We start from the raw sequence: 20,680 nt of genomic DNA on the forward strand, positions 1-20,680 counted from the left end.
TTTTATGTCAAAATGTAAGTATTTGTCTTCCCTAGAAATCCTCAGAATGATTTCTATAATAAAGTTAATTTCATTTATATTTGACAAGAATACTCTATAGATGTTTTATACACATTTTCATGCAATCATACGTTTCTTTTTTGGCCAGCAAAAGTTAATTGTTCTTAGATATAGTTGTATTACTGTTCACAGTCCAATCATTTTGTGCATCTAGATTTCATTCCTAATCAATTAAAAGTGCTTGCAAGAGTTTTAAACTTAAGTGTTTTGAAGTTGTTCACAACTACATATCAAAATTAACCATTGTTGATTGTAAAAACCATGCCAAAGCCTTTGTATTTCCTTTATTATACTATTTTCTTTTTAACCTTATAGTGTGGTGTTACAAATTTTGTTTCCATGTTAGATTAACATTCTAATACCAACGGTTACTTTCATACATACCCTATTTTTACATCCTGATGATCCTTGAAGAAATAATTCTCACAGATAGCATCAATCAGAAATGTGTTAGAAAAACATTCCAATTAAAACTATGTGTAGATCTGTGCCCATGTTCACCCACAACATATATATGAAATGGTAATACTTCCCAGTTAGATATTTAATTCAAAAACTTTCAAAGTCTAAAAATAACTTTAAAATGCAGGAAGCTACCAACTAGGAATTGTGTTTTGAATTAGGGCTGGCATTTTCAATCTGGGCAGATTTCTATTGTCAGCCTGTTTCAACAATGATTTCACTGAAGTATATTCAAAAGTAGATTTCTTAAACAAGACTCTCTGAAAGCTGTTGCCTTTCTCAGATAGGGCCTCTCTCTTTTCTGTCTCCCTCCCCTTTGCACAAGAGGCATCATTTCCCATTGAACCACTACAGCTGTTCCCATTTGAATCTTGCTTTCTGTGCGGTAGTGGATGGTTGGAGGGTGGAGGGGGGGATGTTGCATGTCAAGGAATAATGAGCACAGACACATCAACAGACGACAACAAAGCGGACTGTGACTGGCCGGTGGGAGTTAAAGGCCTTCAGTCATTGGCAGCTTAAGCCAAACATTCCCAAATCTATGAAGCAGGGCCCATTGTTGGTCAGTTGTTATTTGCAATGAAGCACAGATCTGATCATGTTTAAAGTGGCGGCACGCAGGGCAGGAGTGCTTGAGCCCAAGCAAAGGATGGAAAAAAAATAAGCCTTTGTTGGGTAAAAAAGGCCTGTCTGAGACTGTTATTTCTTTCTGTTCTAGGCAACATATAAATCAATATAGATAAGTTTTCTTCTGCAAGCTTCAGTAAAAAGACTGGGGGTTCTGGTAGTTTGGATTAAAATGCTCGCACATGCAAAAACCTCTGGGGAAAAAGAGCCAGGATTCCTCTGAACTGCACTCTTTTTTTTTTAATCCCCAAAGGCAAATGTTCAAAAATATAGAAATTATTTGGAGGATTTAAACATAACCTTCTAGTTCAACATCTACTGTTTTCTAGCTAAAGAATTGTTTGTGAACAGATAATTAAGATTCATCTGTCTGGCATGCTATAGATGAATAACTTTATTCCTCCAGAGTTGCTTCACATTTAGAGACACCTTCCTAACTTGATTGCAGTTTTTGTATGTGTGCATGTAGTTTTACTCAGTGTCAGGCTGCACTGCATGCTGGCACTTCTGCACTGTTGGTACTATAGCCCGAGCAGACATTTCTACCTCCTGACATTTTGCAGTCTCTATTCCCTGAGGGATGTGTGCTAAGGGAACTGTCAGAGAAGGGTTATATGATTGCGTGTTGCAGCAGCTGTTGGTTGGCTTACATCTTCTCTGCAAGAAGGGACTGTTTCCAACTAGCCATGATTTGGGCCAGGGTCAGGCAGTTGGTGCTGGCCGATGGCTCTGTTATGTAGAGAACATGGACTTTGGAGAACTGGGTGTGGCATGCTGGGACGGGATAAGGGGAGTGATGGGAGCCGAGGGTCTGTATGTGTGTGCATGGGCACGTATACATGTCCTCTGAGGGTCAGGATTGCCAGGGCACAGTGGCGCAGCCTGGTTTAGTCTGAAGAAGCGGCTGTTCAGCTGCGGAAGCCCTCTGGTCCAGCAGGATGGGAACGGCTGCCTCGCCTTCTGCCCACACCCTAGGGAGATGAGTTCTCCTTCTGAATGGAGCTCCAGGCGCTCTCAGGGACAGGGTTGAAGACACTCTCTGGTTGCAGTGCCGGGAGTTGGCCTTTTATTTGTTGTAATAATTTATTTTTGTTTATTTATTTAATGATATGTATATTTATATATTTGTCAATGGAAAACCTGCAGGGATGTCTTGATACCATTTTCCAGAATGTGTATTTGTGATGTCCTCAGTAAAAATAGTATCTACACCCATAAATTTTCTCCAAATTTGATTTAGGGAAACCAGGTGAACAGAATTAGAGCTGAATATCTCCAGATGAAATGTGCTTTTTACTGTAATAAATTTCCAAGTGTATTTTTTCCTCCCAAAGTTGTGCCTCTTAACTCTTAATTAATAAGCTGCTAGCTTTTTGATATGGCTCACATAACATTTCTTCCTACTTTTTATCATAACTAGGTTTCCTAAGATTATCTTCTCTGTATCATTTTAAGATTCAGCTTTGTTCTGTGAATGTCAATGTCATCTTAGGATGGTGTTGATATGCTCCTGCTCATTTCTTTATGCTCTGGGCCTTAAAAGAAAAGCCCCCTCCCCCCATTTTTTGTATGTTTGGTTAACCAAGCCCAAAATATATATTATTCTCATCTTTTTTTTTTTTTTTTGCTTTGGTCCTGGGTGACTAAACTGCTCCGTTTTAAAGTTCAAAGTTACTTAGAGTTAGTATCACTTAATTTCGATGCTACTGATGGTAACAATCTTTGCAAAACACTAACACGATGTCTCAGAAATGACAATAATAGTGGGCTGAAACAAGTAAATGGGGTTTCCCCATTCCCTTTTTGTTTGTGTATGTATGTGTCTCATTTGTTGAAATTAAAAGATACAGAAGGAATTGATTGCAGAGACCCTTCCTTTGTAAGTATTTTTATTTGGCTTAATGTTAGTATTTGAAGATCCTGGAGATGGAGATAAAGAATAAATGGAAGAGAAGAAGAGAAAAGTGGATTGTTTGGTGGCTACTAAAAAGAATTCAGAAGGTCTTAGAACCCCAGTACCTGAGCAGACTGCAGTAGTCAAAATATTTACCTCATGTTAAAGAAAGGCAGATCTAGCGTAAGAAATGAACACCATACAGGGTTTTGAAGTTCATATACTGGAAACATTTAAAAGATTCAAGGACATTTCAGATACCACATTTGGCATTATTTTTATGTATTTATGTCTTTGAGTCAAGTTCATATTTGAAAAACATCCCTAAGAGTATCTATTTTATAAGGTATTCAAATTTTTCAAGACCAATATTTTTATGTAGTAAGTTACTGGGGTAGTGAAGAAAAAAGTAATGTTTAAGGAAAGAAGGAAAACACATTTTTAGAGTGGGCTTTTATCATAGAAAAACAAAAACATCTCTCTCTAGTGGCTTATTTTTAAAAGCCTTTCCAGTGAATCAGAAAATCAAAGCTCTTGGACCTGATTTTTTGGAAAGCCCATGTATTCTTATTATTCAAAATAGACTTTTATTGAGTTTGAAAAGTTTCTTGTATATTAAAAATAAGGGTTCAAATACGCACATTTAATTCTTATATACCTATTTGCAAAGCATATATTAACTAGTAATTGGCTATTAATTTTTTAGATATGGTAACCAGGGAGGTAAATCAATGACCTATTAAGTATTTTGACAAGTGATTTACATATCTGATGACCTCATATTTCCTTTTCAGAGTCAAATGCTATGTAATTGTTCTGTTGTGTGTTTGTGCAAAATGAATCACAACACAGTAAGAAAAAGGTTAGCGTTATTAAAATAATAACTGACTAAAATATTCATTTGAATTTATTCACTTTGTTCATGATGCATTCAAAGGACACAGCAAAGCTTTTGTGGAATATCTGCATAACATTATTTATTATCTATGGACTAAATTGATTTTTTGAAGTTGCTTTAAATCTTAAAAGCACCCTTGCTTAATATAAAAGCCCTTTAATTTTAACTGACAGATCAATTCTGAAACTTTATTTTGAAAAGAAAATGGGGAAGAATTTGTGTCTTTAGAATTAAAAGAGATAAAAAAAAATAAACCAGACATTCTAAAAAAAATAGAAGAATAAACCCAATTTTTTAGTACTAATGAAATAGCAGGTGACAAAATAGTTGTCTTTTTGATTTTGATCACAAAAAATAAACTGGTAGTGACAGGATATGATGGAGAGATTTGACATCCTGGCAAATCACTGTCATTGATTCAATTATTCTAATTCTGAATAAAAGCTGTATACAGTATGTGTTTATGCTACAGTGGTTTTTTTTTTAAGTGACTGACATTCATCATATTGGTTAGACAGTTTTAAAAACCTAGTCTTTGTTTTCTACAATGTTGTCAAGAGCAAATAAAGTATAATTTGCAGTATATTAAAAGCAAACTGTTTGAAAATGCTAGTTATAACTGCTTCAAAATATTCTAATATAATTGAAAATGTATTTTGGAAATCCAGTCTCTCCTAATGGAATGTTAAATGTCTTTTTAAAAATTGAGATGCTTTACTTAAATATGTAAGTTACATTTTAACTTTTAATCTATGATATTTAGCTTTGAGAATATGCAACTATGATTCAAAAAAACCTTGTGTTTTATGTGAAAACTGGTGCAAAGTGCTATATTCCCCAAAAGACATGTTTTTATAGTTAAAAATTTACATATTCACCCAATGTTCATAATTAACAAAGGGTTGACGTGATGCAATGGAAATCTTCATCTCATTTTCCCCTTTGTCTCAGACCTAGACTGCAAAAATCTCTCACCAAGCTTCAATACATGTTTCCCCCACTGTCCTAGCATTACCATAGCTGTCAGTTTGAATTTCAATCCTGAATTATGTCTGTTGACACCATTTCATAGTGCTGATTTCAATTGTTTAGGATTATTAAACAGAAGACCATCAACTTCTTTTTCTATTCTTTCTATCATTCAAGTTCTTTATATTTATTAACTACTATGGCACACTAAGTATCTTAAACAGAGTCTGAATCCCCAAATATTATTTTGTCTTCATCATTTTAATAATAGGATATATAAATGTGAATTTATTTCATAGATTTGCAAACAAAATTTTCTTACCAAAAAAAAAAAAAAAAAAACCTTAGCATTTTTGGGGGCAAGTGACTTTTTCAGAAGTAAAGACAAAATGTTTTTGAATATAACTTGAATTTCATGTTTCACATGCTGCCTGCTATAACATGTGCTTTCCCATGATTCTAAGTGCCTTAGCACAAGTACCCTAATGACCACTGTATTTTGATTTTTTTGACCTTCCCCCCATTTATTAAAAATAAATGATCTATTTTCTCTGAACATAGCAAAAACAAAATTCCAAAATAGAAGTATTTCTATTGTATTATGTCTGTACAAATAGTTGGTTAAAAAAAGGAGAATGGTGGCCCCCTTTTGAAATCTTCACTGTGTTTTTTAAGGACTGGAGGGTCAAATCATTAAGAAAAATATTTACATAAGCTATTAGCAATCATAATTAGAGTGTCACATAATTCTGCATGCAATGACTAAGGAGGAATCCCTAGAAGTCCAGGTGCTTCTTGCCTCCGGCCATCATGCCACAGCCTGGGCCCAGCAGCTTGGCGGATTCTGCCAGATCCTGTTTGCTTGAGCGGCTCACTGTGTCTGACAAGTCTGGAGGCAAATGTAGTCGCTATGGCAGAAGATTTCAGGAGAAGGAAAAAAAGAACAAAAAAAAAAAAATTAAATTTTGCCTTTGCCAGCATACTTCAGAATATAATATTATGCTCTGTTGATCAGCATTTAGTCTTGCATATAAAATTCCTGCTAAAACAATTCTTCAGACTGAAGCCCAATATAATCACATCCTATTCTTACTAGATTTTTATAAATTATAGCCATTGCAGAAACTGGACCAAAATCCTAGTGAAACATTTTCAGATTCCAAATCTAAATGCATTAAGATTTTTCTTTACATAAATGCACACATTGAAAAATATCACCTAAATAATAGCAGGCCTCCCCCCTTCCCCTTTAGGCCTTGTTTTTATCAGACTCTAAATTGCCTTTTTTTTTTTTGGTGAGGGGTGGTACTGGGGATTGAACCCAGGGGCTCTTTACCACTGAGTTACATCCCCAGTCCTTTAAAATTTTCATTTTGAAAGAAGGTCTTGCTAAGTTGCTGAGACTGGCCTCAAACTTGTGATGCTCCTGCCTCAGCCTCCTGAATCACTGGGATTAGATATGTGCCACCATACCTGACTCTAAAATGCTTTTTAAATAAAATATAACTTCTCAAGAATTATGAGTTTCCACAATGTTTGTTTTTCTTTGTCTATAAGTTGACCTGATAATTCTATTTCAGGGCTAATACTTTTTCTAGGAACTTGAAATTTTCATACAAGGGTTGACATAAGGAAAAAAATGATACCAATCAGAGGACCAATAATTTTTATATGCTCAGGTAGGTCAACTATAACATCTATTACAGGCTTTCGTAAGTTTTTTTAATGTACAGTGTTGGGCCATATTTTCAAAAGTGTAATTTTGTTTTGAATTATCTCCCCATCCCAATTGTTTTTCTGTCGATACAGGTTGATTTAAGCAAGGCCTCTAACTGACCTTTATGATAGAAATTCCTGAAACTAGGGAAAAATATTCATATTTTATGTTTTGAAAAGAATATCAAATTCTTTTACCTATCATCATTCCTAATCTGTAATTTGTTTAATAAAAATCCAAATTTAAAGGAAGAAACAGTGGATTCCACAATCATGGATTCAACAAACTACAGCTTGAAAATATTTTGAAATTGTGGGTCTGAACATGAACAGACATTTTTCTGTCATTATTCTGTAACTGATATAGTATAACACCTATTTACATTGCATTAGGTATTATAGGTAATCTAGAGGTGACTTAAAGTATACAGGAAGATGGGTGCAGATTGTATGCAAATACTGTACCACTTTGTAGAAGGGACTTAAGCATCACCAGATTTTGGTATCCACAGGAGTCCTGGAATCAATCCCCTACAGTTACAAAAGATGACTGTATCTATTGTGTGGGGCACAAAAGGGGTGTGGGAGACCAAGGTAAGGTAGGATGGGGCTCGCCACTGATGACCAAGCAGACCCTTCTAGAGGTGAACTGACTTAGCTGAAGCCCTTCATTTGGAAGACTCCCTTCAATATGGGGGGGGGGGGATGAGGGGAAGATGAAAAGGGTAGAACCATCTTTTGTGTCTAAATATTGCAATCTGCAAGCATATGTCTCAGCTAGTTTATTTTCTGTTGAAAGGCTTGTTTGTTGTCATATAAACACAAGCTGTGTGCAAATGATCAAAATATTTTAAAACATTTAAAATATCTTATGAAAATTTCTTCCTTGATTTCACGTTGACTAGGCTTACCTTTTAATACAAATATATTCAGGATGAAAGACACTATTATACAGATGCACAGCCAACAGAGATGTCAGAAAGGTCAGGCAGGTCAAGAAAAGCTGCCACATTCATATAGTTAACATTCACAAACAACGACTAGTCATTTGTGTCCTTAGCACTCAGCCCATTGCTTATTAAGTAATTAATGTCTTTTTTTTTTTGTGCGTCGCAAACATATTTCAAATAAGACATGCTTGTTTCTTTGTTGTAGATAATTTTTTTCATTTCTTTATGCTCTATTTTGTTCCAGAAAAGATTTCAGGCAGAAATAAAAACATGAATGTGTCAGGAATCTAAAAGGAACTGTAACTCTAAAACCTGAGGTTACATATATCTTTGTATTAGTAGTTCTATCAATGTCCATGTGAGAAAGAAGGAGGGAAAGAGATCTTTAATTACATGTCTGAGTTCTAATGTTTCCTTAAGACCTTGCAGTCACTGCTAATGAATACAGCAAAAATGACTAAGACACATACATGATTTGAAGGTTATCGGTAACTTAAAAAATTACCATAAAGACATGGATATACGCACACATTCTTGTGCCTGTGTTGACTTATGCTTGGAACCTCATAGATGATGTCAGATGGTGATTAAGCATTTTAGAAAATCAAGTGGAGTTGACAAATATTTAGAATCTGCAGGGCATTCTAAAAGGACACGTGAATAGAGCATCTTCTATGTGCCTCCTTTCATTACAATCCAGCAATACAAATAAAAGAAGCACACAGGTACCCCTCATTAGTGAACACTCCAAGTTATAGATAAGAAGAGTTGAGACAAGGAGAAATCATGGTGGGGAAAGGGGAGCAATAAAAGTCTTCAGGAGACGAAATCTCAGCTCAGTCTAGTGATCAACTGGATTCTGACATGTTGAATGGGGATTTGCCTAACAGTAGTGCTAATATAACTGTAAGATTACAGGATGCATTTGATTGGAGTGTCATCCTGCTCTGATAATCTAAGTGGAGAACCTTGTACAGTTTATTGAGGACTAGCAAAATAAAATTTATTTCAGGAGCTCATCTATTTGCTAGTTGACTGGCTAAACATTTCTCTTCCTCTGCTTTTCCGGGCAACAAATTTGAGCCAGTTGGCTGAAAAGCCCTTCATAGCAAAAGTAGCTAAATGTGACATGTGACACACTTGGAAATCTTTCAGGTTGAATGGCTTTGAAGAAAAGTCACATAGAATTCGTGTGCAACTTCTGAGCCTAAGATTTTGGGGGGTGGGTATGATTAGCTGCTCCTAAGCGAACACTACATCATAAATCTGGTTATATGCTCATGTCTGTAGAAAAACCCAAGAATAGCTCTTGGAAATATGTGCATCTACGTGTGATTTTGCTTGCTTTTGTTGACTCTTACTTCAGTGTGGTCACCCTGCAGTCTAAATTCTGAAGCAGTGGGTCTTGTTTTCCTTGTTTCTGGGCCTCCCCTGTGTACCGTGTCAGTGCGATGTGAAGCAGGGAGGAAGAATGAAGGATCAGGTTCCAGGCTTGCCAGGTGTGTCAAGGATTTTTCCTTTGAGGCTTCCAAAGCCTTTACACACACACTTGACATGTAAATGTTCAGATGCTGCTGTACCACAGAACTGTCTTCTAAAAAACATGCAGCAAGATACTCTGTACAGCATGGTGGCCTCCTGAGACAACTGCAAGGCTGCAGGGTATATAAACTTTTGGATGTTGAGGTTATAATGAATAATGGTTTAAATAAAAATTGGAGTATAGTAAAAATGACTAGGATGCATGCATGATATTATTCTCATCCTTATAAACCAAATCAAGATGTTCATCATTCTCATTTTATACCTGGGGTCCTCAGGCAAGGGCCCATGCAAAAATAAATCGCATGCTGAGCTGAATTTTTTTTTTTCCACTTGATTTTCCTTTTCTCAGATTCTGGGAAGAAAGGACTCTATTGATGATGCAGGAGAGATGGATAGCTGCCTGTCTGCCTTTCTACTTTTTCCATCAGTATCTTGTCAAAAATAATTTCTCCGTGGGCAAAGGGTTCTGGGTAAGGCAGGGTCACTCCCAAGATTCCTTGCAGGCCTGGATGATTCATATACAGTGATCCCACAGGATCAGTAGATTCCTTTCTCTCAAAACTGCAAGGTGGGAAACAGCATGGGTACCAAATACTCTGGCAGGTTGCAGTGGGGGATCCTGTCAAAAGCCACTCACGGGCCATTAGAAGGTCCATAGTCATTACAAAGGAAGAGCAGCAAAAGTGATTTGATCTGAGGCTCCAAAGGGTACCAAGGAGAATGGGACTTTGAAATTCCTGCCTGTCTATCTCTCTGTCTCTGCTGAGCTTAGCCATCGTACATTTTGTTTCTTCTGAGTCAGCAACAAAACTGATCCTATAGACACACAGAATTGGATTTCCTGGCTCAATAGTTCCCTCCCTAATTCTTTTCTTCCCAGCCTGCCAAACCTGTGCTCAGCACTCACAGTTCCCAGACAGAAGAGGCAAGATAATGAATCTAGATTACACCTGGATTTGAGACAAATTGCAGGTAAATACCCATTAAAATAAGTTTAATCAATTTATATTTTTCATATTTTGCCAAGATTAAACCACCAGGCACTGTTCATTTTCTAAAAACAATCTATATAGTACCTTTTCACCTTTAGCAGGTGAGTAGAGATTTGTTTTAATCATTTAAATTTTTTTTGATGCTCCGTGATAAGTTGTATTGCCCAGAATCATGGAAATAGGCATTAGTAGTTCAGAATACTTATAATTTTCATTTTTCTTTAAAACATAGATAATTTAAATGAAAACTTGTACACATTTTATATAGGTTCTATGTTGGTCCCTTAACAGAGACAATCACTGTCCTTCTGCCTCCCTATCTGGTGCTCTGGTACAGAGAAGCAGCATTATGGTGCAAGAGCACTGGAAACAGATGTAGAGAGGGACAGTTTAATATGTACCTGTGCCATTCACTGTCAGTGTGTCCTTGGGCAAGTCAATTTTCTTGTCTAAGCCTCAGTGTTCCCATCTATCAAAGGGAATAATTGTCCCCTCACAAGACTAGTGATGTACAAATATTTTGTGAACTATCAAGTACTACACTAATCTATTTATAGTTCTTCTTGCTCCAGAGAAGATCTGGGGTGGCTCATAAAAATACAAAATACACAAGAGGATAGAAATAAGCAAATTTAATAGGGCAAGGAAATGAATCTATAAATACAATAAACTATACATAATTATAAATGAGCAACAGAATATTGGATTTAGCCACCAGGTCTGAATGAGTAAGCTGGCATCTGAGTATATAGTATACTTTATCCTCAACTGAAGCCCTGTAAAGAAATACAAAGGAAACTGGACAATCCCCCCAACACTTAGTAAGGCAGGAAGGGAGAAGAGGCATATCAGATCTCAGGCTTCTGAGCCAGTGCAAATGTGCATGGCTGTATTAAGAAGGCTATTTGGGATCCCATTAAATTATTTTAATGGGACCCATCTTCTTAAAAAAATGCATCTTTTCCAAATGTTTTCATAGCTGACAAAATAACTAATAAAGGAAATGTCAAAAGATGCAGTTATTCCACCTGATATTTAAAAGCATTCCCCCTCTTGACGGAATGTGGAGGAAACAAATGAACAAAAGACATGCCATCCTACTCCATCCCAGCCTTCCAGCTGCATGATGCCCTCACCTGCAGGGTGATTTACTGATTTCTGTAACCATATTCTGTGTTATGAACTACTCTGAATGTTAGGGAATGAATCAGAGTGTATACTAAGTTAATACAGAGAAACTTCTGCCCCTTCCAAAAATTGCTTAAAAAAAGCAGAAGTTTATTCTCTCCCACTTTATAGCCCATAAGTAAGTAATAAATTCTGATTTGGAAGGACTGGTCTGCCAATGTCAACAAGACATTCGACTTCTGCATGATGCTCTTGCTAGCTCTCAGCTGGTGAGAAGGAGAATGGGCCAAGAAAGCAAGACCTGGAAGTTGGACACATCACTTCTACTCATGTTTGGAACTTAGTTATAACCAACCCTGGCTGCAAGGGAGGATGGGAAATGTTTTAAAGAGTGTAAAAATGTTTGACAAATTAATTTTATTATGTAAGAAGGAGTAGAGGTATATTGGGAGACGATTGTAGTAGGTCATGGTTTTGAGAAAGGCCATAGCAAAATGATCAGTAACCAGAAACATCCACTCAGTAGATGAACTGCAGTTGACTGCATGGGGCTCCAATTCTTGGTTTCTGACCAAGGAAATGTGCACCTGATGCTCCCACGAGCCCAGAGGGCAGAAGCCAAAGCAATGTGTTGAGAGCCTTTCTTGCTCTATGCAGAGGGAAATATTTCCCTTTCCTCAATGGAAAGATGATTTCCTTCCAGGAACACAGGGAGGAAGATAGAAGGAAGGAGACAGGTGAAGCAGGTTTGATAAAGCTGTCATCACAGTATTGCTATTATTTTTTCACAAGATTTCAGAGTGCGGTTTTCACTTGTAAAAATATCCATGTTATGTGCTATTACATAATTGTCATATTTTTACCTTGTTACACTTATGCTACTCCATAATTATTACATTATTACTATGTAATATTGTATTGCAATTATTCCACATTTGGTTAAAATTTTGCAACATGAAAGATGCTTTTGCCTAATTTTGGTGAATTTTGTGTTATTTTCACATAAGAGTAGGCCAGAGTAAACAATGCCAGATAATTTTTTTTTTTTAATCAGCAAGTGTATATTTGGTAGTTGCTGAATAATTCTGGAAAAAATTCTGCTAAATATGTTCAGGAGTCTGGTTTAAGTTTTTTTTCAAGGTCCAATAATTCTCAGGGTTTAAGATTAAAATTATTTTAATGAATACCATAATAATACTATATTCTTTGAAGAAAATTCATTTGGTTTTCCTGATTGATCTGAAAATTAGACAAAATTTCAGAGTTGGAACACTGTATATTGGCTGCCCATTGAAAAATGCTCAGGTGTGCAATTATTTTGACCGTCAATTATAACTGACAGTATTGTCTTCCCTCCAAATCTGCTTTCACCCCTCTGAAAGCAGATTGTGAAGAACTCACTTGTCTAAACAAAAGTGTGATTTGTGAAAAGGCATGTGTCTGTAGCAGAGATTGCTCGTTTACTCCCATTATCTATTCTCCTTTTCAGAGAGTAAAAGAATCTTTGAATATTAGTGGGGACATGGACTCCAAGAATAAAGGCCACATTTGCTAGCTTCCCTTGCCAATAGATGAGGCTGAATAATTAAGTTCTGGTCACTTCATGGAGCAAACATGCTTTTTTTAATGTTAGGTAATCTTTGTAAAGGCAGGAGGATGTCATCTACTTACTCTTTCCTTTCTATGGCTATTAGACCTCAGCAAGAGGGCCATGATCTGCCCCTCCATTGGCCATTCCCTTCCCATGGATGAGGAATTACAGATCTAAAGGAATGTGCACCTATGGCCAGTACCCTTTCTTAATGAATGTATGCTGGGTACTCAGGGCCTGATTTCCCTGTTCAAATAAGTACAGAGCCTGCACAGTTCTCTTTCTGAGGTTAGTCCCTCAAGGGTGGACTGTGTTACCTGTATGTCAACTCTGGGGCCCAAGAAATAGCCAAGTGATGGTTGTTAAAGGAGAACATAGAGAGAGTTTGCATATGTATCCTGGGTGTCCACAAGCATATTTGGGTGGTCCTTTGGGGAGGAAGGAGGCAAGAGTGAAAAGAGAAAGGAGGTAGACTATAGGTCAGTTCTCATCATGTTTCTATGTTCCAGAGTAAAACCCTGATTCTAAGTTTAAATTGGGCTTTTCCAGAAGGTATATTTGTAAAGGAAGGGAGATAAACATATTTAATGACTTGTTAAATACTTATGTGTAATTAAGTATTTTCATTCTTGCTCTAGTTTCTGCAAATGTTAGGGACAAATCTAATTTCCCTCTTCCCACTTATTGAAATATGGACTTGAAGGTAGATACTGAAGCAGCATCTTGGGCCATAAAATGGAAGGTATGTTCCAAGGAGGGCAGAGAAAAATGACAGAATGAGTGTAGGAGCTCCTGATGCCATCTGCCACCCAAAGAGCCTTGGGTCACCCAGTTGGGCCTTTATGTGAGAGGTATACCTATTACTTCAGCCACACATATTTGGTTCTCCATAATAACAGCCTTGCCTATATCCTCTTTATACAGAATTTAGTAACTGATATACGGGACACTCAAGTCCTATGACTTAAATACATGGTGACTTAGTGGTTGGAAGATGGGCAGTGAGGTCAGATGGTGCAGAATGGAAAGCTGGTGATCCTTGATCTGCCTGTAAGGACTTGGAAGGCAAACCTTACACTTCCTAATCAGCGGCTCTAAATGAAACATCGGAGAAATTCAGAATATTGGTGTGTCTGTTGCTTCCTGCCACTTTTATTAAAAGGTATTTATAAAAGAGAGGTGAACTCAGGATGGAATTACAGAATTTGTAAGAAGAGACGGAAATAATTACAGCTCTGTCAAAAGAAGTGGTCTACCTACAACTCACAATCTTAACTGACAAAGGTTTGGTAATTTAAGGTCTTACAGGGCTGAAAACACCCAAATGTTTCTGAACCTGTTTAAGTGGGACAGGCAACTATTGCTGAAGATATCTGTACCCCTCAGTCTTTGCTTAATACCTTCCTTAACAGGCTAACCAGAAATGGGAGCCAGCCCAGAGAACAAAGTTGGGTTAAGGGTGTTTTCTTCTCACTCAAGTCTATTATTATTTTAGATGGCTTCAAGGTGAAAGAGAGGAGCAAGGGTAGAATAGAGAGGGCAGAAAATAAGACCCAGGCCTTACATGTAAGAGTTGTAGTGGACAAGGGGAACAGACACTCCGTGTCCAACCCCAACTGCCTTCTTACATGTGAGGGTTGGAAAGGGGAATTAGGTTTATCTCATTAGATGCCTGTGTACTAGGACTAGACGGTGGAAGAGAAGCAGAAGCAGTCTTCCTGCTGCTTTAACTACTGCAACTGGCATTGTTGAAGAGACGATTCTTTTTTTGGCACTGATATTTGGAATGCCAGTGATTAGTCAACAACTTGATGGGAGTTGAGAGGCAGTTGTGGAAGTTGAAGCCAGATCAGTATTTCTGCAAGTGTTATTTGCTTCATGGGAGTCAAGAAGCAATTGCAGTGGCAGCTGTAGGACTTACGAGCTCCAAGATAGCAGGCACAGAGATGTGTGTCTACAGTCAGCAGCCATATCTGTGGGCTTCTGATTCCTCTGAATGAGGCAGAGGCAGCCACTTCCCTTGAGGTTACTTTGGTGGCAGTATCCTCCAGTGCTTCCAATTATTTCACTAATCAACAAATTTTCTGTTTTAAATTTTCCTTCTGTATAAAATAATGTGGTGGTATCTGTTTCTTGTAAATGAGTCCTAGAACTATGCCTAGATAAGCTCTTTGGCTTGTATGTGGAACTAAAGGGAAGCAAATAGCCCAGGAACCTTTTGAAGTCTTGAGGGAAACTGTATTGCCAAAGAAACCACAGGCCTGATCACAAATCTATAATTATTCAACTCCTAAAGTAATCCTAGGTCTTCAAACCTGATCTACCAATGAATGTGTAGCCCCCAAAGAACACACAAGGAATTTTCTTCTAGACAGCAGAATCAGGTGCTACAAACTGCTATCACAGATGATTTTTGCACTTTCTAGCCAGTAGGATTCTTCCTCACTCTACTTTCCCTTTTCCTTCTAGTAGAACTTTTGAATACAAGACCATTATGAATAAAGACTTCATTTCTAAACTTCCCTTGCAGGTAGCTGTGGACTACGTGACAAAATTTAAAACAGTGGGAAAAGAGCAGGAGTGGTGTCACAACTTCAGTGTATCCAAATGAATTGAACCTGGGTCAACTGGCATCAATATCTATGCTCCTAATACTCTGTGCTCCAACTTTTCTAAGCATGAGAGACAAACCAGTGAACAACAAGGTCTATGCTTTCATAGAACTCACATAATATTTACATGACCCGAGAGTGACAACTGTAGGAAAGCACACAAATGAAGAAGACAATCTGGATAGTGAGAGATGCTTTGAAGATATAAAACATGGTGACATGATATTGGCTGTGGGTACTATGCTAGTTGGAGGATTTCTGAGGAGAACATTTGAGCTGAGACCTAAAATTTGAGAAGAGACCTACAAGACCTGGAGAAAAAAGTTTCAGGCTATGAAAACCTGAGGCAGGATAAACTTAGAACATTTGAAGGACAGGAAAAAAAAATAATATAGCCAGCTTTTCTGGAGTAGTTGACAAGCAGGAAGAGACTTTAAGAAGTGTGGCTTGGTAGACAGGTGTCAGATCTTGTAGGGTTTGTAAACTGGTGATTGACTTGGATTTAATTGTTAAGGGAAAGGGACAGCAAGGAAAGTGATAGAAACTTATTTCAGTGAACACCAGGGCCATCTTGCCCATATCCTTACCAAGTCCTACATGGGCATTTTGTTTTTCTTTCTTTTTGTGGTGCTGGGGAATCAAATCCAGGGCCTGGAACATGTTAGGCAAGCAATCTATCACTGAACTCAATTCCTAGCCCTTGCATGGGAATTTTCAATTACAGAAAACAATCACCACTGATAAACATGCATAGCTGTTAAAGACAGAATTTCCCAATTCTGTATATTGACTGTTCTAGATCCTGTGTTCTTTTGATTCAGAAGAAATATCCTAGCAACTTAATGATCCAGTGTGTCCCCCACCCTCTCTCCCTCACAGCCTCCTCCTGTGGCAAGTGTTGATTCTTAATCTCATGCCTGTCCTCCATGAAGAATCCGGTGGAGGGGTTGAGCCTTGTGTGAAATGTCCATGATGGAGAAACTAACAGTTTCTGGGAGTGATTTGCAGAATTTACATCTCTTAAAACATAAATTGGAATCTTTTGAACTATGTAAAAACAAGAACACACCACATTTCAGTCTCACTCTTCTTGAACTTTCAGACATTTAAGATATTGGTGAGTCAGGTTGTTCTCCTCCTTCATTTCATACATCCATAGAGAACAAACTAGAGAGTTCCTAGGGAATGTTGCTTAAAATGGCTCTTACTTTCTATGCAAACTAAAGGCAATATTCTTTATTTTTTTCTTTGAGTTTCTCCTTTATTCTTTTCTTCATTTTATTATCATTAGTGTTCCAACATGAGTAGGATATGAAAAAAAAATCACTTAGGTAACAGTTGGATTAATTCAACTTGAATGTTATTGAATGTTATCTAAAATTGGAGAGTAAAATCACTGTGAAAGATGCCTTTCCTTTGTGCCCCCCAACTTCCAGCTTTTCCTCTGGGATAAAGGAATGGGATGAAGAAGTCATATCTGGACACTGCTATCCCTCTGATTCTCTAATTGTATACCATTTCCTAAACAGGGCTCCTTGTATCTCTTTAGCCAACTCCCTTCCATTCATCTTTCTTTAATTGTATAGCAGGCCTTCTCAATCTGTAGCCTTTTCTCTGGTCTCTAACTGCTGCTTAACCCAAGGCTTGTATGGCTCTGGAACACACAGTGCTGACAGGAGCAGATAAGCTCCAGAGTGTATAGAATTTGAATGAAGTTTCAGCAGGGCAACATGGAAAGATGCTTGAAATCTAGAGCCTGCTGCTACTATCATAGTAAAGGAAAGAAGATGGAAAGCTTTGGGGATTGTTTTTCTGATAGGATCTTCAAGCCTGCATCACCCAGGAAGTCCCTTTTCTACTTGAGATAAGTGAGGAACCATTTTAGAAGCAGCATCCTGGGGACTACTCCCCAGGTGCCTTAAGAATGCTAAGATATTTTAGGAACATACAGTGGGTTTTTAGATTTGAATGTTGAGCTTGAAAAAAAAATTCCTTTAGAAACAAATTTAAACTACTAATTACATGAGAATTCCGTTTTATCCTCTTTCCTTTTTCTTGTAAAGCATATGATATGGAAATACCCTGGAGGTAGCAAAAAGTAACAATCTTTGTTTCTATTAGAATTCACACCAATGTTTGTTCCTAACTATTATCTGATACTTCCTACTTAGTAAACTGTTAGCAGATAAATGTGTGCATATATTTCAAGGTTGACTCAAATCCTGAAGAGTTTGAGAACTGTAATAGGCCCACTATCTCATTAGGTACTGGCAGAGATTTGACTGATACTTAGTTTATGGAACAGATGATTCTAAAATGTGAAAAAGCAGGAAGCAAGAAATTTTTAAATCAAATAATTTACCAGATAGCTTGGGTTATTACATTAATGTTAGTCCACTAAATAACTTCCGCAAGTGGCAATTTTTGATGAACATTTCTCTGGGAAATGTAGCAACCATATGTTTTTGTACACTGTATAACATATATATGAACACGAGTTGATTTCCTTTTGGCTGTACACGACTGAGTCCCGAGAGCATAATGGCCAATGTGTTTCTTTGCATAATGCCCTACAGTGTATGCAGAACATTACTCTACAAAGCTCTGAGATGGGGTATGAAGTGCTCAGTGGAAATGGCGATGTAAAACATCCTGACAGCACTAAATCTCCCAACTACTCTCTAGTTACTTTGAGACCCCCACATTTAAGGGTCTGCTAGTTCCTGGGTATGAAGAAAGAATTTTTAATGGGTCCAAATGTAGGTGTTTACAAGGGGGAATTGTTGCTTTTTATTAGGAGCTGCCTTATGTTCAATAGTTGTATTTACTTTGTCAAGCTAGCCAGAATTAGAAAATCCCCATTGCTAGGCAGCCTAGAGCGTCTGCGAAGTATTTCTGGGCATTCAGAACTAAAGCATGTGCTGCCCAAAGGCAGGTTTCATTACAGTGTGTTATTTAGTCCTCTTTCGTCCCTCCCTACCCCCACACCCCCAGATAGGAGCACTTCTATAACAGGAGATCTTGGTTACTTTATGCTGAAACATATTTACATGACTGAAACACGACAATTAACACATTTGTAAAGCTTGAGGGATAGGCACACTTTAATGGTTTTTTGAAGCAGGCTGATTTCCTGGTGCTTTTAATCTTATTTTATCTTGTTCTGCATGCATGAACAAGTTCTTCTTTACTATAGGTATTTGACAAAGTCTACCTGGTTTGAATTTGAATGAAAAGAAAATAATACAAAAATTAATTTTATGTTTTATCTTTGCCAAGCCATTCCTAATTTCTTTCATCAGTTTAATGTATGCTGAGGGTTATGCTATTATTTTTGTCAGTTCGTGTTAGCTTTTATGCAAAGACAGGAATTAAGTTTTTGGTTTGACAAAATAAAATGTGGCTTTCTCTATACTGATTGGGTTAAAACTTTCATAATGAATTGAAAAGGATCAATTACAATAAAGATTTTTTTCATTCTTCATGGACAGATACTCTACTAGGTGGTATGCATTTGATATGCTCTAAACTTTTTAAAACCAAATTGATATTAAGTGTGTAACTTTGTGGGTGTGCATGTGTGTGTGCATATATATATGTATATATAAAAATACATAACATGACAATGTCATCATGAATATTTTATGACCTTTTATGTCTGTATGTTAATTAATTGCTAAAATCTTGGTAAAACTTAGAAAGCAAAAAATTGGTATAAGAGCACTCTGAAATGAAATGAAAATTTCCATATTTATCCAAGATTTCTGAAAGCATGCTAACCCTGGAAACGCCTGCCCCAACTTTCTCTTAAAAGTTATGGCAGATTTACAAATTACACTGGTTTCACAGTTACCCAGTACATCCATCTCCCCCTTCACAGACTTCCCTCCTCAACAGTTTCAAAGGGAGCTCAGGAACAGACTGGGCAAAGCCGGAGCCCTCTCTTCACATGCCTTAGGGCAGTGATGGGGCAGCCAAAGCTGAGCACTCTAACTGAGGGATGCAGATTAGAGGTGAGGACATAACTCCAAAGAGTAACTCTTTGCTGAAGTGACTTCACAGGTAAGAAATAAGCATCAATTCAATTCAGTCTTAGATAGAAGGCCTCTACATGATTAATGGAACATAAAGTTAAAGGAAATGAAGCAAATAAAGCAAGAAAAAATATACTGATGAAAAACAGAAAACGACAAAATATTTGTGAGTATATAGATAAATGACGGTGCCTACTTTTAGGGTATTTTTTTTAGGGGGGATGTTTATTTGTTTGGTTTAGTCAAAATGCAGGCTTCTATAGAAATGTTAACAAGAGCTAGGTTTGATTTCCACATGGATAATTTAGAAGTAATTTCTCATACAGATTATTTTCTATTCTTTAAAAACTCATTTGCTTTTACACGTGGAGGATTCTGTGCCCCCCTAACTACTTAACTTTACTATTGAGCTAAATCTGTTTACAAGGAGGTCTGAAAGAGCCTCAAAATGTAGAAGAATCGACCTGAAAAACCGAATTGGCTAAATCCTGTCTCAGGTTTTTGCTGTAGCTGGAAGGGCCACTCTGGTTCAAGGAGGAACCCTAGTGACATTTCATCTGGGTTCTGCAGGTATGCTCTGGGAATGTTCCTTTCAGTATTTGATATTACAGTCCAAAATGAAATAGTGAAAGGAAGTGACTAGTCTCTTAAGTTTTAAAGAGAAAAAGTTAAATAAAATATACATATCTGTACATCTTTATGATTCCCTCAATAATATAAATACACTTACAATTTCTTGAGACTTTCAAAGCAAAGGAAAAATGACTTGTGGGAAAAAAATCATTAAATGGTTTCTAAAGTTTAATAACAAGTTCCACAACTTAACAAATAATGAAAAAAATAGAGTTTTTACTTAAAAAATATGTCAAGTATTTGTATTTTTTCTTCTGTTTTTCATTATGATAACTTATGTCCTAAAAGGGTATTAGTTTGCTTTAAAATCAGTTGTAGCAAATACATCAAGTACCCTATCTGTAGATTATAGAGTACATTATAAACGTGAACAGTTCTATTTCAAAATGAATAATTCTAACAAGTATCTTTAATTATCCTTATATATTTATTTTTGTATTTATACTTAAATCTATAGTCTATCTTAAATATCTTAGAATTGACTTCTTTGTAACTGAATATTAACATTTCACATAAAAAGATCCTTGATTGTATTTTAAAATCACAACTCAAAAGCTATCAGAACAGCT

At 36.9% G+C, this 20,680-nt stretch overlaps 1 protein-coding gene across 1 annotated transcript in view; it reads right to left on the bottom strand.

Annotated features, from left to right (window-relative positions):
- Positions 1–3,939: 3,939 nt before the first annotated feature.
- The window catches only part of Elp4 (elongator acetyltransferase complex subunit 4), a 270,465-nt gene continuing 253,724 nt past the window's right edge, over positions 3,940–20,680 (bottom strand). The window contains exon 10 of the mRNA XM_027936724.2: positions 3,940–5,818. Coding sequence (XP_027792525.2) covers positions 5,687–5,818 — 132 coding nt within the window. The 3' untranslated portion in view covers positions 3,940–5,686. The remainder of the gene's footprint in view (positions 5,819–20,680) is intronic.

This window comes from Marmota flaviventris, chromosome 9, assembly GCF_047511675.1.
Source record: "Marmota flaviventris isolate mMarFla1 chromosome 9, mMarFla1.hap1, whole genome shotgun sequence".
In the NCBI taxonomy this organism is placed as follows: domain Eukaryota; kingdom Metazoa; phylum Chordata; class Mammalia; order Rodentia; family Sciuridae; genus Marmota; species Marmota flaviventris.